We start from the raw sequence: 16,676 nt of genomic DNA, 5'->3' as shown, positions 1-16,676 counted from the left end.
GGGGTCAGAGAGAAAACCCTCCTCCCACACTGCACACAGCCTCCCTCCAGCCCCAGGGTAGTGGTACCTTGCTACTGACTTGTGTCCATCACTGAGTTTATTCCTCATTTCAGACATTTTGCTGAGTTAGGTGCAGAAAGGAGGGGAGGGGGGAAAGAAACAACATCACATTGTCAGATTTAAAAGCAACCCACCAACAGCAAGAAAACCATTAGCCCTGGGACACGTCACTGGGACTGATCCAGTCGGATCTGCCCTTGCCAGGTCAGATCTGCTCTTAGCAAGACAATCTACAATGTTGTGCCTTGTAATGAAACGTTTACTTGTAACCATATTACCCAGCCACTAGATAGCTCTGTGTGCTCTACAGAGTTATAGGCAGAGTGTGGTTTGTGGTTAACAACACAGACAAAGCTGGGACTTAAGCTGTGTAGAAGCTGGCCTGTTTGTGTCAATAGTTTGTATCCATTTAATAAATGCCTCCTATGTAAGATGGACTGTGATTCCATATGCTGTGACACCTCCCAGACCATGGCTGAACAGGATACCTGCTCAATCATTTGAGACCAATCCCTGGAGAAGAGATTGCAGGGACCAGTTTTGCCCTGGCCTGAATGGGGGTGGACTGTATGCCCCAGTTCAGTCCTAACCATCTGCAACTCCTCTCCTCCCAAGACCAGACTACAACACTCAGAACATTGGATTGAATTGTGGTTCATTCATATCAAACATCCGCTCGGTTCCTGTTCTTCTCCAGTCCCTGCATGCATCTGGTGGCCTGGTGGACGCTTAGACTGAGCAATTCATTTGACTGACAATGTTTGCCTTTGCAATTGAGCCGCACGGAGGTGCTAGTCCAGCGAGCTGGTGTGTGAGCACAGCCAGGGCGTGAAATGGAGATGCTACCTAGTTGTGCCTGAAATCGTGACTGCAAACCTGAGCCCACAGAAAGAGTCTGCATTGAGGAACCAGGTCCGATTTATCTCAGAAGGTGTCGCTCGAGCCTATAAATGAACGACTGAATACAGGGGCTCTAAATCCAGATATAAATATTGACAGACACATCCAGGGGGTTCATTAAATGGTACCAAATTGCTGCAAGAATCTGCAGCCAGGGCTCAGCAACCCCTATCGTTCAGCCTCCTTCCTCTGCATTCGCATAATGGGTTCACACTCGGCTCCCTGGCTCGGAAGCAACCGGCCCACTGAGCTAATTAGCAACGGGCCGAGGAGCAGCCGGGCGCAACTTGGCTCCGTCAGCAAAGCAAAAGAAAGGGAAGCATCAATAATTCACTCCTACCAGATTGCAGTCGGCTAAAGAGCACCGTGCCCGCCATGCATTTTTAAAGGCAAACAGCTATCAGGTTATGGTTTTTAGTCTCTTGTTTTGTGCTAGCTGGCAGCCCACTCGCTGCGCTGACATTCTGGCTCTGTCTTAAGTAAGGAGCCCTTGAGAGAGAGGGAGAGAGGCTTTGACACCATCACTCTCAGCATGGCTGGGACGCTGCTCAAGGGAGCCAGGTCTACAAGTCTGACAGTCTTTGTTCCCTCTCCCGCGCATCCACACAGGTATTTACCCAGAATTCTCCTCTTCGGCATCTTCTCCCAGGCTGGGGTGTTCCAAAAATACAATGAAAAAGAGTCAGTCACAGAGGGTCTCTCTCTTTTATAATCATTACTTGCTGAAGGGGGACACGTATTTGACTGTGAAAGAACCATGAACACAGCACACAGAGATAGGGAAAGAACTCCATGCATACACCCCCAACAAACTTTCTGCTTCTTCCCAGAGCTTTGCACCCAGCCCCGCTTTGCATTCTGGGTAAAACATATGCCAAACGGCAACGACACCTGGACACGGGCTGGGAGCCCAAGAAAGAGCGAATCCCTGGAAAGTCTGGCTCAGGCCCGCCTGGCTGAGAACGCCATTGTGGGGACTTGATCCTCAGGATGACTTGTCATTATTTTTCAGGCATCTGAAAGTGCCCTCAGCCCCTCCCAAGGCAAATAAAAACACTGCAAAGCAAATAACGACACTACCAGAGCTTGCAAACCAAAAACGTTCATGCACCTGCTTAACTTGTAGCATGTGAGTCGGTCCCATAGACTTCAGCGAGTCTCCCTGTAACGAGGCGGGACTCACCCTGCGGTGCCTCCTGCTGGTCGTCTTGGGAATTAGCTCACCAGTTGTCAGAGCGCCCTCTGCAGGCCAGGTGTCCTGCCTGTCGTTGGCCCCCATGTCCCTCCTGGACCCCGGTGCCCTTGTCTTGGGTGCTGCCCCCCCCGGCAGTACCCCAGTCTCTCTGGGTCTCCCCACCCAGGGGAACCCCCACCCCGTATCCCCACATCACCTCAGTCGTGGCTACTGCCAGTCACCGTCTAGCCCCCGCGCCTGGGGCAGACTGCAGTCTATCAGCCACTCATCACAGGGGACAAGGGGTCTGGGCTGGCTGCCTTTACCCACCTCAGGCTGCCCCTCGGCACCCCCAGTACCTAGGTGGGCCTAGGACCAGGCCCTGCAGCCTGGGGAGTTGCTGACCTGGGGCTTCCCCGCTCCTAAGGCCTTTCCCCAGCCCTGCCTCCCTCTAGGTCCCTGGGCGAGTTCCCTAGCAGCCAGGCCTGTCTCCCTCTGGCTGCCCTGGCCTCCTTATAAGGCCCAGTTGCTCAGTTTGGGGCATGGCCCCAGCTGCAGCCACTTCCGCCAATCAGCCGGGGTTTTGCTCCCTCCCCCAGCCCCAGCCCTCTGCAGGGTTTTTCCAACCCCTTCCGGACTGGAGAGGATGTTCACCCCGCTACACTCCCCATGAGCGTCAAGTGAAGTACGCCAGCGTTTCTGGGATGGGGGCCGGGCATTTACTGGGATACAACAGAGGTGGTTCAAAAAAACATATTCAGAGGGGTCAGCTTAGCGCACAGCAGCTCAAATTAGCGAGGCTATTTCAATCTGGCTTGTGGGGGTGTCGGTTTTGTGTTTTAATGGCTTTCTTCCCCCTTACTCAGATGAAAACCGTCGGAAGGTAGAACAATGGCTGGATGAGACCAACCGATCCAGCGCTGGTGCCTAAATCTTTATCATAGAATCGTAGAATCATAGGGCTGGAAGGGATCTCGAGAGGTCGTCTAGTCCAGCCCCCTGCACTCATGGCAGCACTAAGGATTGTCTAGACCATCCCTGACAGGTGTTTGTCCAACCTGCTCTTAAAAATCTCCAATGATGGAGATTCCACAACCTCTCTAGGCAATTTATCCCAGTGCGTAACCACCCTGACAGTTAGGAAGTTTTGCCTAATGTCCAACCTAAACCTCCCTTGCTGCAGTTTAAGCCCATTGCTTCTTGTCCTGTCCTCAGAGGTTAAGGAGAACAATTTTTCTCCCTCTTCCTTGTAACAACCTTTTATGTAATGTGACAAAGTTCCTCCTCTACCTTGGTGGGTCCTGCGCTTATGGGCAGATTTGCTCACCTCAGTGATCTTCCCCACAGTCTGGGTCAACTTCTCCTGTGTCGGATCAGGAGTTGGGAGGTTTGGGGGGAACCCGGGCCCGCCCTCTACTCCAGGTTCCAGCCCAGGGCCCTGTGGATTGCAGCTGTCTGTAGTGCCTCTTCTAACAGCTGCATGACAGCTACAACTCCCTGGGCTACTTCCCCATGGCCTCCTCCAAACACCTTCTTTATCCTCACCACAGGACCTTCCTCCTGGTGTCTGATAACACTTGTACTCCTCAGTCCTCCAGCAGCAACACACCCTCTCAGCTCCTTATGCCTCTTGCTCCCAGCTCCTCACACGCACTTCCTCTCCTCTGGCTCCCCCCTGCCTGACTGGAGTGAGCTCCTTTTTAAACCCAGGTGCCCTGCTTAGCCTGCCTTGATTGGCTGCAGGTGATCTAATCAGCCTGTCTGCCTTAATTGGTTCTAGCAGGTTCCTGATTACTCTAGTGCAGCCCCTGCTCTGGTCACTCAGGGGAACAGAAAACTACTCAGCCAGTGACCAGTATATTTGCCCTCGACCAGACTCCTGGACCCCACTGGTTTGGGTCTGTCACAGTAATTAAAAACCGTTTTCATGTCCCTTCTCAGTCTTCTCTTCTCCAGACTAAACAAACCCAATTTTTTCAATCTTCCCTCATAGCTCATGTTTTCTAGACCTTTCATCCTTTTTGTTGCTCTTCTCTGGACTTTCTCCAATTTGTCCACATTCTTCCTGAAATGTGGCAACCGGAACTGGACACAGTTCTCCAGTTGAGGCCTTATCAGCGCGGAGTGGAGTGGAAGAATTACTTCTTGTGTCTTGCTTACTACACTCCTCCTAATACATCCCAAAACAATGTTCTCTTTTTTTGCAACAGCGTTACACTGTTGACTCATATTTAGCTTGTGATCCACTATGACCCCCAGATCGCTTTCCACAGTGCTCCTTCCTAGGCAGTCATTTCCCTTTCTGTATGTGTGAAACTGATTGTTCCTTCCTAAGTAGAGTACTTTGCATTTTCCCTTATTGAATTTCATCCTATTTACTTCAGACCATTTCTCCAGTTTGTCCAGATCATTTTGAATTTTCATCCTATCCTCCAAAACGCTTGCAACCCCTCCCAGCTTGGTATCGTCCACAAACTTTATAAGTGTACTCTCTATGCTGTTATCTAAATCATTGATGAAAATATTGAACAGAACCGGACCCAGAACTGATCCCTGCGGGACCCCATTCATTATATCCTTTCAGCATGACTGTGAACCACTGATAACTACTCTCTGGCAATGGTTTTCCAACTAGTTTTGCACCCACCTTATAGTAGCTCCATCTAGGTTGCATTTCCCTAGTTTGTTTATGAGAAGGTCATGCGAGACGGTATCAAAAGCTTTACTAAAGCCAAGATATACCACATCTACCACTTCCCCCCATCCACAAGGCTTGTTACCCTGTCAAAGAAAGCTCTCAGGTTGGTTTGACAGGATTTGTTCTTGACAAATCCACGCTGAGTGTTACTTATCACCTTATCATCTTCTAGATGTTTGCAAATTGATTGCTTATTTGCCTCATTATCTTTCCAGGTACAGAAGTTAAGCTGACTGGTCTGTAATTCCCTGGGTTGTCCTTATTTCCCTTTTTATAGATGGGCACTAGATTTGCCCTTTTCCAGTCTTCTGGAATCTCTCCTGTCTTCCATGACTTTTCAAAGATAATCGCTAACGGCTCAGATATCTCCATTGTCAGCTCCTTGTGTATTCTAGGATGTATTTCATCAGGCCCTGTGATTTGAAGACATCTAACCTAAGTAATTTTTAATTTGTTCTTTTCCTAGTTTAGCCTCTGATCCTACCTCATTTTAACTGGTATTCACTATGTTAGACATCCAATCACCACCAACTTTCTTGGTGAAAACTGAAACAAAGACGTCATTAAGCACCTCTGCCATTTCCACATTTTCTGTTATTGTTTCCTCCCTCATTGAGTAACAGACCCACCCCGTCCTTGGTCTTCCTCTTGCTTCGAATGTATTTGTAGACTGTTTTCTTGTTACCCTTTATGTCTCCAGCTAGTTTGATCTTGTTTTGTGCCTTGGCCTTTCTAATTTTGTCCCTACATACTTGTGTTATTTCTTTATATTCATCCTTTGTAATTTGACCGAGTTTCCACTTTTTGTAGGATGCTTTTTTGAGTCTCAGATCATTGAAGATCTCCTGGGTAAGCCAGGGTGGTCTCTTGCCATACACAGGGGGATAGTTTGCTCTTGTGCCCTTCATAGTGTCTCTTTGAAAAACTACCAACTGTCTTCTATTGTTCTTCCCCTTAGACTTGCTTCCCCTGGGATCTTACCTACCAACTCCCTGAGTTTGGTAAAAGCTGCCTTCTTGAAATCCATTGTCTTTATTGTGCTGTTCTCCCTCCTACCATTCCTTAGAATCACGAACTCCTCCATTTCATGATCACTTTCGCCCAAGCTGCCTTCCACTTTCAAATTCTCAGCCAGTTCCTCCCTATTTGTCAAAATCAGTAACGATTTTAATACCAATGCTTGGCACTTTTCATCACTAGAGCTCACAGTGCTCTGAGCATAATGTGACAGATGGGGAAACTGAGTCACGGCAGTGATTTGCCCAAGGTGATACAACAAGTCAGTGGCAGAGCTGGGAATAGAATCCAGGTCCCCAGGGCCTCCCATGGTCTCTTTGCTCCAGTGGCATAAAGGAGGTACAACAGCCGGTGCAGGGCAGCACAGGAAAGGCATGCCCACCCGTCCGCCCCGCAATCCCCACTTTAAGCATGGGCTGGACCTCTAGCTATTCTGGCCTGCCGTGAGTTAGAGCAGCCCCAGGAGGCTCCCCAAGTCCATGGAGCAGCTCAGAAGCCTGCCCTTCCCTCTGTGGCCGGCCCCCTGTCCCTGTTCTAGAGGGGCGGTTGCCCTGGCTGGAGAGCTAAGCCGTAACACTCAGGGATGGACTGCCCCAGGCAGCTTGAGGGCAGGAAGAAAGAGACGCCCCACAGAATCCAGCGCTCGGCAGAAGGAATTTCAGGTCAAATGCACCAGTGCTTTGGAGACACGTGATTGAAGCGCCACCTAGTGGAGACAGACCATCCCATTGAAAAGTGCTGCGGTAAGTCATCTAGGTCAGTGGTCTCCAAACTTTTTTGATTGCGCACCCCATCAGTAAAAAATTTTCAAGCGCGCACCCCGGTCCATGCCACAGGGCCAGCTCTACCATTTTTGCCATTTTGTCAGACGGGGTGTTCAGGCTCGTGACTCATTCAGCCCTGGGCCGCTTTGCTGAAGGGGGCACTGATGGTGGTGACTGGAGAACGGGCGTCCCCCTCAATAGCTGGGCTGAGCCCTCCAGCTCTTTCACACGGGCCACCCCACAGCCACCAGCTGAGAAGAGCGTTTGCACTGGGACCAGTGTCAGAAGGGTGGATGGATCTGCCGCTCCGGAGACACCCCCCTCCCACACCCTCTGTCCTCTGAACTCTTGTTAGAATAGAGCGGCTCCATCAGGGCCACGTCCCCAACTCGTGTCGGACGTGGGGGGCAGGCGAGCGGGGAAAGCCCCAGCCTTTGTGACAGGACACACCATGCACAGCACAGCACAGCACACTGCAACCTGACGACCCAGGCCCGGCCTGGCCCGATACCTCGTGTTGAGGGAGCCCTGGCTCAGGGTGTCTGCCTCGCCCAGGAGTTCGTCCTCGCTGTGATAATACATGTCGTCCTCTTCAGACCTGGGAGCAGCAACGCGGCACACGTCAGCCTGCTGCTGCTTGCAACCCTCAGCTCAGCCAGCGAGGGCAGCAGGCCCACGGGGCGACGGTGACATTGGTACTAACGCAGCCGCTGGGTTGCCGGGGTGCAGGTGGACCAGGGCAGGGACAGCCTGCAAACCCTCAGCTTGGACGGCTGCTGGATATTGCTTGCTTTGGCGCAATTCCCGAATCTCAGCCGTGAGGGGGTGCGCTGGGTGAAACCCCGGCCCCACTGAAGTCAGTGGGAGTTTTGCTGCTGATTTCAATGACGCTTTACCATTCACGCAGGCTGCTGCAGTGGCATCCTCGGACCCCAAAGACTTTTCAGACTCTGCGTACAGGAACCAGCATTGAAATGCAGCTACTTCTGGGGTGGCAGGTGGCCACTGGTTAGCAGTGAGCATGAAGCAATGCTGCAGAGCCAGAGCGATTTAAGGGAGACAGGCTAGAATTATCCACGTCTGATTTGCTCAGGACAGCAAGCCTAACACCTCCCATCTTAGGGGAAGTGCCACAGTTGGTAGTTTGCCACCTTGTCATTATTTCTTCGTCCCTTAACCAAACCAGGGACAGCCCAGCCCATCTCCTGCATTAGCTGTGATCACGAAAAAACAGGAGGGTGCTAAAATACTCTTGTTTCATGCACAGAGCCGGGGCCTGGTCCTGAGGGGCCCCGGGCATCAGCAGCTCCCCAGGACTCAGGCCCTCTGAGCAATAAGGCCCACGCAGTAGGTTGGTCACTGGAGGGCATTTTAGTGATCTCTGAATGTGAGTAACTGAAGACAAACTTTATGGGGCCGTTGTAGGAGACTTAAGAACTGTCAGTGCAGAGATTGACTCCCCCATCCACTAGGGGACACTGACGTTTTGAGGCAGACTGCATCCTAATGGTGCTAACACTGGGTCCTAGTGCAGTTTAGCCTCCGAATCCCACAGCTCTGACTCGGGCACTAGCTGGGCTGTTAACTTTGTGTCTGACTCCAATCGACTGCACACAGCGTCTCTCACCCTGAACAATCGCACTCAGCCCCACCAAAATGCAGCCAGCTCTGGGGTGGAGCCAGATGACACACAGCAACAATACCCAACACTGAGGAAAGAAGGGAAATTTTGACCCAGGGCATAGCTCCTTCTCTGGCATCTTTACAGCCCATATGGAGCAGATCGGACATTGATTTAGAAGCTCTCATCGGAACAGCTGATCTGTTGTAAGCTACATGGCTCTGCGCATACCTATGCCAGAAGGATGGAAATGGGTGTTGATTGTTCCAGGATTTGAACCTGTTTTTGTAGAGATTATAAATCAACCGCCCCCTCTCCCCTGGCTACTAAACCCCAGCTACTGTTACACAATGTGCACACTTGACAAACAGCGGTGCTAGCTCTCTTTTAAATCCATTAGCATCTTCCTCATCCAAAAAATGTGCAGCGTATTGAGCTGGGAAACTGATCTATTGTTTCAATTAGACTGGAAATCCACAGGACACAGCCCAATTCACAGAGCAAATTAGCTGCTTGCCAGAGCATTTCTGAGCCTCCGGGAGCATCCTCCCTCAGCATTCTGCTAGGAGGAAAGGACAATCTCCTCCTTAAGTGGTCACGTAGGAGACAAATCTCTAGAGAAAAACTAGACAGCGTGAGTACAGAGCGTGTGGATGAGTCCGTGAGCTACGTGGGAGACACCAGGCTGGCCCTTTGCTGCAAAACTGGAGCGATTTTAAAACACCTTTGTGGAAAAGAACACGGGTCTAAATCCTACAAACCTGATCTATTTCTAAGGCACATGATTGGCCACTGCAAAGCTAGCGTCTCACCCGTCTCGCTTGGGACAGGTGCTGTGTTGCTCTGGATATACCCTGCTGCACGGTGCCACATTCAGGGAGGGCCCTTAGGAACAATCGTATCATAGAGCAGGGAACAGGCCCGCGCCTGCGTGGGAGGAGGGGCGAGAGAGCAGATCCTAGCTTGGAGGTCTGAGAGCTGGTCCCCTCAGGGCTGGGTCCACACCGGGTGACCCCATGTTATGACAGTTTCCCTGGAGCTGCCACGGGGTGAGGTAGAAGTACCGCAGTGGTGACCCAAGGCCCCATCCTCCAAGCTGTTTTCAGTCTATTCAGGTCCGGTCAGCTGTCCGGGCCACCTTACCATGGGAGTCACTGATCAGCACCTCCATAAATAGACAGCTCATACAAACGCCCTGGGCCTGCTCCTGCTCTCAGATGTGCCAGTGTAAACCAGAATCAGGCCCGACGGCCCTAGCCCCTCTGGCTGCGAAGAGCCCTCCGGCTGTGTGTAACTTGCCTCCGGCAGGTGTGTAAAATGGGTGCAATCCGCACCCAGGCGTTATTCCACAGAGGCAGAACCTGGCGCTGCAGAACCACTGATTCAGCTGCATCTGGCTCCAGGAGGGGACTGGGACCCTGGGGTCTTTTCCTCTCTGGCTGGCTGGAGCTGATCCTGGTCTCAGCCACACCCCTGGACGTTCAGCACCACTCAGTGGAGCCGCTCCAGTTCCCGGTGGTGTGAACGAGAACAGGAGCATCAGCTTCCCCCATCCTCTGCCTCGAGAATTCACCCTCCACGGCCCATTCAGCCCCAGCCTCTCTGCTGAGGCTGACAGCCTGAGGGTCCCCGTTAGCGCCAGCTGCTTGGGCGGGTGGGTTCGGGTCGTGAGAATGAGGAGCTCTGTGTTCTCCTTTACCCCCATAAAGCGGCCGAAAAGGGCACAGGCCCCTAGTTTCTCTTTCTAGGTTGCCTTGAATTTTTATTCATAGAATCTCAGGGTTGGAAGGGACCTCAAGAGGTATCTAGTCCAACCCCCTGCTCAAAGCAGGACCAATCCCCAGTTTTTTGTTTTGTTGATTTTTTTTTTTAACCCCAGTTCCCTAACTGGCCCCCTCAAGGATTTAACTCACAACCCTGGGTTTAGCAGGCCAATGCTCAAACCACCCTCAGCGATTTCCACAGCTGGTTTCCAAAGCCAGGCAGGCCGTTTCTCTCTCTGTGCCAGCCTTACGCACCCCACTAAGTCACTGGGAAACCAGCTCCCGTCCTTCCTGCTTCTGGCACCACCACCAGCCCAGCTGGGTTCATTGCGGATACGCGCGGCAGAGCCGGGTGTGGTTCTGCAAGGCTCCCTTTGGGGACGGCTTGGCTTGGGCCCCCCTAGAGCCAGGTGAAACTTTTGGATCAAAACTCGGGGACCTTGAGACATTTCGTCAATTTGTGGTTATGTCGCTGAACTGTTTCAGCTGAAAAAAAAAAACGAAAAAAGTCCCGAAAAAAACAAACTTTTTTCAATTCAAAATGACGTTTGGCTTTGGCATTTCCTTTCATTTTTAATTTTTTTAACAATGTCAGATGTGAAGAAATGCGCCTAGTCCCAATGCAGCCTTTTGTTCGCCCCAAAGTGATTTTTTTAAACTTTTCGATTTGTTGAAAATTTCTAAAAATTTCCCTTTCTGCCCCACCTGAAACAATTCTCCATCCACCACCCAATTGTTCAGAAATGCAACAAACTGAAAAATGTGCTGCCAGCTTTCAATGCAGGGTTACCTAGATGGGATTAATTCTGTCTCCTCTTGTGAGCACCCCCTACCTGTTCATGCATGTGTGAACCCAGGCACTGCTCCTCACCTCCTGTCCCTCCGCACACATGCAAACTCAGGTGTCCATGCCTTTGCCTCCCAACCCCGTGCGTTTCAAATTCACGTGTCATTTCATCTTCACGCCCATGTACATAGGCCTGGCTCCCATCCAAACTGGCTGGGACATCTAGTCACTGGGGTGAACAGTGCTGGGTGCTTCGTAATGGTCTCTGTGAGCGGCCGCCCCAGGGGTGTGGAGTCAGCAGGAGTCAGATTAGAGCAAAACAACGCAGCAAACAAACTCTGGGCAAGAGCTTAATGGGGATTTGACTGGGTACAGAGCAAAATCCGTTCCAAAGCAGACTGCACTTCTGCCTGCGCATCTCCTCCTTCCTGCCTGGCCAGCTAAGCAATAAGCTGGTCCGAGCACATGCAATGGATCAGGAGGAAGAATTTCTGACACTGATGCAGAAGGGTTCAGGGAGGCTAAGGACCAATTGTACAGGAATAAATCTACGGCTCTGTAAGTGTAACGTGCTCATAAAGCGTGTTGGGTCCGTCTCTCGTGATACGGCCACATAGTGGATAGCGGCTGACTGCTGACATGCATTGGAGGAGTTACTCCTTTAGCTCTGGGGTAGAGGCCAGTGCTGTAGTATGGAAGGCTCTGAGTTCAAATCCTGTTGAGGATCCATGAGAGGGGACAAACTAGGAAAACTACATGGCTACCACTATGTCACATACAATGGCTACTTGGAACAGTATCTACCAGGGACAGACCTTGGATCCTTCTCTTACAAAAGCCCAGGACATTGTGGGGGTTTACAGTCTTGTCAGAAAACCAAGGCCCCAGCTGCTCAGGGTGCATGTTAAAAGTTCAAAGGTGCAAGAGCTTGTCCTATACCCTAGACCAAAATATCCCCATTTAATCTGTCTAGCTAGGTGCTTACACCATGTCCATCACCTCACGGTGGTAGATGAGCATCTGTTTTGCTGTGCACTTGTCAGCTGAGCTGCTGCTCCCAACCCAGTCACAGCTGCATGTCAGTGGTGCTGTAACCCAGCTGCCAGATCCCACCCCAGAGGGGGCTGCATGTTAGTGTCACTGTAACTCAGCTGCCAGATCCCACCCCAGAGGGGGCTGCATGTCAGTGGTGCTGTAACCCAGCTGCCAGATCCCACCCCTGAGGGGGTTGCATGTTAGTGTCACTGTAACCCAGCCGCCAGATCCCACCCAGAGGTAGCTGCAGGTCCACAGCTCTGTAACCCAGCTTGCACTCCAGAGGTGGCTGCATGTCAGTGGTGCTGTAACCCAGCTGCCAGATCCCACCCCAGAGGTGGCTGCATGTCAGTGGTGCTATAACCCAGCTGCCAGATCCCACCCCAGAGGTGGCTGCATGTCAGTGGTGCCGTACTCTGCCTGTGAAATGCTGTGGGATCCTTTGGGATTCAAGGCGCTATATAAATGCCAAGCATTACAGACCCATCCAATATGAAGAGGCCTAACCAACAGCCAGCCGCCTAATCCTCCCCACATCTGTATTTAATTATATTTGCATTTCCCGCTCCCCCCGGGCACATTACAAACCTCAGTAACAGGTTCGCTTTAACACTCAGCTCCACACCAGGGCCCAGGAACTGGGATAACTAGTCTCTAGGAAATCACCAGCTACTCGACCCAGCGATAACCGACATTTCCAATTAATTCCTAACCGATTCTCAGTGAATGGTCGGAGATGCTCTCCTGATGGCTGCTGAACGCCTCCTGTGCGCACGTGTCTGCATGGGACAGACCTCACCCCCAGCTACATTTAAACCAGTGTTGCAGGCCTCACCTGGAACCCCAGTGAGAGGGCAGTGTAAACATCAGACCCTAGAGCAAGCTGCCGATCGCTGGTTTGAAACCGCACCCAGCACCGGGGTTATAGTCCTGGGTTGCCATAACACATCTGCATTGCCAAGTTACCACCTGGTGGCAGCGAATATCACCCCAGTTTTCCCTTCTACTTAGCCCTGCAGTTACAGTATGTTAGAAGTGCAGTATCTAGACAAATGTTGTGTTCCCCCCGTAATTAGCCTGTAACCAATGTCTCTTTCAGGGGCCATCTCTGGCACTGAAGCAGCCTGGACAATGTGTCTTATTCCATGAGGCACGGCCACCAGGGAGGCAGGAATCCCAGAGTGAGTCTGTCAGACTAATTCTCCTGTGTCTTACAGCCTTTTTTTTTTGGCCTGAGTTTCGAGGAGAAGCAGCTGGAGCCACGTCCTGCCATGCGCCCACCTGCGCATCGACCTGTTTAAAATGAACAGGGTGAATACGCCGTTGGAAATGCAAATCCAGCCACAATGCGGAGGTGAGACGCATCTGCGCTAGCACGTACATCTATCTCCCTTTGCTGCATTGTTACATGAAGATGGTGGAGCTATGAATAAGGACAAACAGGGCCTTGTATCCCCCCCTCCGTAGCCATACTGAGGAGGGCACATTGCCATTGCACGCTCATGCCAAGAATTCTGCCCACACCAGGCAGTGCCTGGGAATCGAGTTGGTGCCGCGGGTGGAACGTTACCTCCTGAAGTTCCTCTCTGCCGGTTTCAGGCTGGGGTTGGATTTGCCAGAAGACACCGCAGAGCCCTGCCGGTGCCCGGGGAGCAGGCTTTCTGTCTCCAGGGGGCCTTCACCCTCCGACCGGGAGTTAGGACTCTCCAGAAATTCCCCATCATTCCAGGTGCCCACGGTGCCATCCATGGCCTGGTACCTGATCTCTATGGAGACGCTGGTCTGGAACACAAACCAAACACACCCTCAGCGAGTGAGGCCAGCGCGCGAGCATGCAGGTAAGAAGATTTGTTCCTAAATACTAAGGCCAGAAGAGACATTAGAGCATCTCACTTGACCTCCCATGTAATGGAGGCCAGAAAAATGTCACCCACTGAAGCCTGCCTTGAGTCCTCCACCGGGCGTTTGGCTAAATTAGTGATACGCAGACTGAGGCTCGCTAGCCGCAGCTGGCTCTTAAATGTGTCTGTGGCAGCTCTTTGCAGCACGTGATATTAAAACACGGTGTGATTTAATCATTAACCGATCTAAGTTATTAACCAATCAGGATGCTTTCACTAGGTTATTAACCAATTAAATTGTTAACTTGCACTAGGTTATTAATTTATTTGCTGTGAGAATAATATATATATCTCTAGACGGTGGATGAATCCCACACCTTTGGGGAGGCTAGCCCCCGGCCCCACCCCTTCTGCCTGCCCCCCATCTGCAAGGACCCCATTCAAAGCTGAGCCCCTGCCAGCTTCAGGGGAGAGAAGGAGCGAGGGTCGGGCCTCGGGGCAGAGCATGGGCAGGGCCACAGCCTGGCCGTGGATATCCACTGCCCATGTTATAAACTAAATATCGCCCCTGTCATACTATTTAAATATGACGTCGTGGTACTGTGCTGTAGTAAATGAAGCAATGAATTCCCCCTCCTGGGGCTCTTTTGGGTAACACTGGTCTCTAATTTGGCTCCTGAAACACGGAGGTCTCTGAGTATCACGGGGCTAAAGCTTCTTCCAGAATGGCAGCCAGTCTGTCTGGATTCAAAAAATTGGAGAATCCACCATTTCCTTTGGTCGTTTGCTCTGATGGTTAATCACCCATGTTGGTAAAAATGGGTCTTATTTTTAATTTGAATTTGCCTGGTTTCAGCATCCAGCCATTGGTTCTTGTTCTGCCTTACTCTGCTAGATTAAAAAATCCTTTAGGACCTGGTATTTCTCTCCTCGAAGGTGTGTTTACACTGTAATCAAGTCACCTTTCCATCTTTTTTTGAAAAGCTGAACAGATTGAGCTCCTTAAGTCTCTCACCGTAAGGCATTTTCTCCAGCCATTCAGTTATTTCTGTGGCTCTTTTCTGCACCCTCTCCAGTTTTTCAATGGCCAGTTTAAAATGTGGACACCAAAACATGATGTATTATTCCAGCTTTGGTTTCACCAATGTCATAGACAGAGGTCAAAATCATCTCCCTGCTCCTACTGAGTACTCCCAGGATTAGAGTCATAGAATCATAGAATCTCAGGGTTGGAAGGGACCTCAGGAGGTCATCTAGTCCAACCCCCTGCTCAAAGCAGGACCAAAAGTAACATGGAGGATGTGCCTTGTGAAATTCTTGGAAGATGCCACAGCAGGAGAGGCTCAAAGGATCACATTGGCCCTTCTTTGTCACTGCATCACGCCCTTGATTTCTGTTTGAGCTGCAGCATTGTCAGTCATGATTTAGAGACTGCAAGTGATCAAGTGATGCAGATGTCACCAGGATGCAAAGATGTGGACTTTGCTTCCCACCAGCAGACCTCAGAGCATTTGACAAACAATCACTTAATTCCCATCATTATGGTCAAAAGGTTTTGGCCAAAAATGATATTTTTGTAAGAAAATTGATTTTGTTATCTAAATGGAACTTTCTGTGGGAAATACTCATTTATGATCCAATCGTAGGGGTTTTGTCGTGAAAGCGAAAAGTTGAAAAATGTAGCCAAAAAGCAGAAAAAAATGTTTTGTCTATATTCTTCAGGGATCTACTCACAGCTCCTCAGGGAGACAGCTGAGTGTCATTATTAGAGCTAGTCAAAAAATGCTAATAATGTTCTGAAGGAAATTTAGAAAATTTTCAAGTTAAATAAAAATCCCTGCCACTTTTTTGGTTTGTTTTTCTATGAAAAAAATTTAAACTAAAACCTGGGGAAAAATTAGTTTTCAAAACGAGCTTTTAGTTAAAAAAAAAATTGTTTCTCAGTAAAATATTTCCATTTTTGTAAACCAAACAAAAAAAAAAAAAGAACCCTCACAATTTTTTTACTGATTTGCTTTTTCAGTGAAGAGCCGGAAAAATTTGACCACCATGAACATTTTATGTTGATCAAAAAGCCATTTAAAAAAAATCAGTCGCCTCCGATCATTATCCCATTTTATACGTGGGGACAGTGAGGCACAAAGATGGGACGTGAGTTGCCCAAGGTCACCCAGAGAGTCAGTGGCAGAGAACAGGTCTCCTGGCTCCCAGCCCGCTGCTCTGACTATGCTACTGTAACAGCTCTGCGTCTGATTCCCTCTGGTCCCCCTATGGGACTGTCCAAAATTGCAGGTGATGCATTTCTGTGACTGACAAAGGAAACAGCATCTTTCAAAGCCTGGAGAAAATGGGTGTCTTTCCAGCTCTGGTGATTACGTGGTCAGCTCTGAGAGGAGCTACTCAGTCCGGAGTTGTTCACAGGGCTTGCATCCCCGCTGCCTTATCCCTTGCAGAGCGCCATGGGATGTGTGCTTAGAGCAGCAGTTCTCAAGCAGGGGCACAGGTACCTGGTGGTACGCAGGGGGTACATCAACTCATCTGGATCAGCGTTTCTCACCCCAGTGGGGTCGTGGGATGGGTTTAGGGAGGTCGCAAGTGCAGGGCTGGCATTAGTGGGTGGCAAGCAGGGCAGTTGCCTGCAGCCCCACACCACTGGGAATCCCGCAATGCTAAGTTACACGCTTCAGCACCGGGACTCGGGCTTCACACGCCTGAGTCTGGAAAGGTTGAGAACCGCTGGTTTAGAGAACCCAGCCTCTCCTCCTATTTAACACAGTCACTGGAGCTGCAGCCACGGGGGGGGGGGGGGGGGGGCTAGACAGGGTTTTTAAAGAATTTACATGGCTAAAATGTCCTTTATGTCATAAGAAGTTGCCAAGGATAAAGCATGGGAAAAGGTGAGTCTAAAATCCTATTTAGACTATCTCTACCCACCAATGCAAGCAAGTCCTGCGCAGCCCAGATGAACAGGACCTGAACACAGAGTTCAGACAGAGGGTGTCAGCACTTTAGGGAC

General features: G+C 50.5%; 1 protein-coding gene across 1 annotated transcript in view; it reads right to left on the bottom strand.

Moving 5' to 3' along the window:
- OTOF (otoferlin) overlaps positions 1-16,676 on the bottom strand; it is a 189,829-nt gene that overhangs the window by 82,534 nt on the left and 90,619 nt on the right. Inside the window, exon 5 of the mRNA XM_039532355.1 lies at positions 13,390-13,601. Within this exon, the coding sequence (XP_039388289.1) occupies positions 13,390-13,601 (212 nt within the window). The remainder of the gene's footprint in view (positions 1-13,389; positions 13,602-16,676) is intronic.

The sequence above is a fragment of the Mauremys reevesii genome, linkage group 3 (genome assembly GCF_016161935.1).
Source record: "Mauremys reevesii isolate NIE-2019 linkage group 3, ASM1616193v1, whole genome shotgun sequence".
In the NCBI taxonomy this organism is placed as follows: Eukaryota; Metazoa; Chordata; order Testudines; family Geoemydidae; genus Mauremys; species Mauremys reevesii.
Note: the sequence above shows the minus strand (reverse complement) of the source record. Positions and strands in the feature narration are given on the sequence as shown.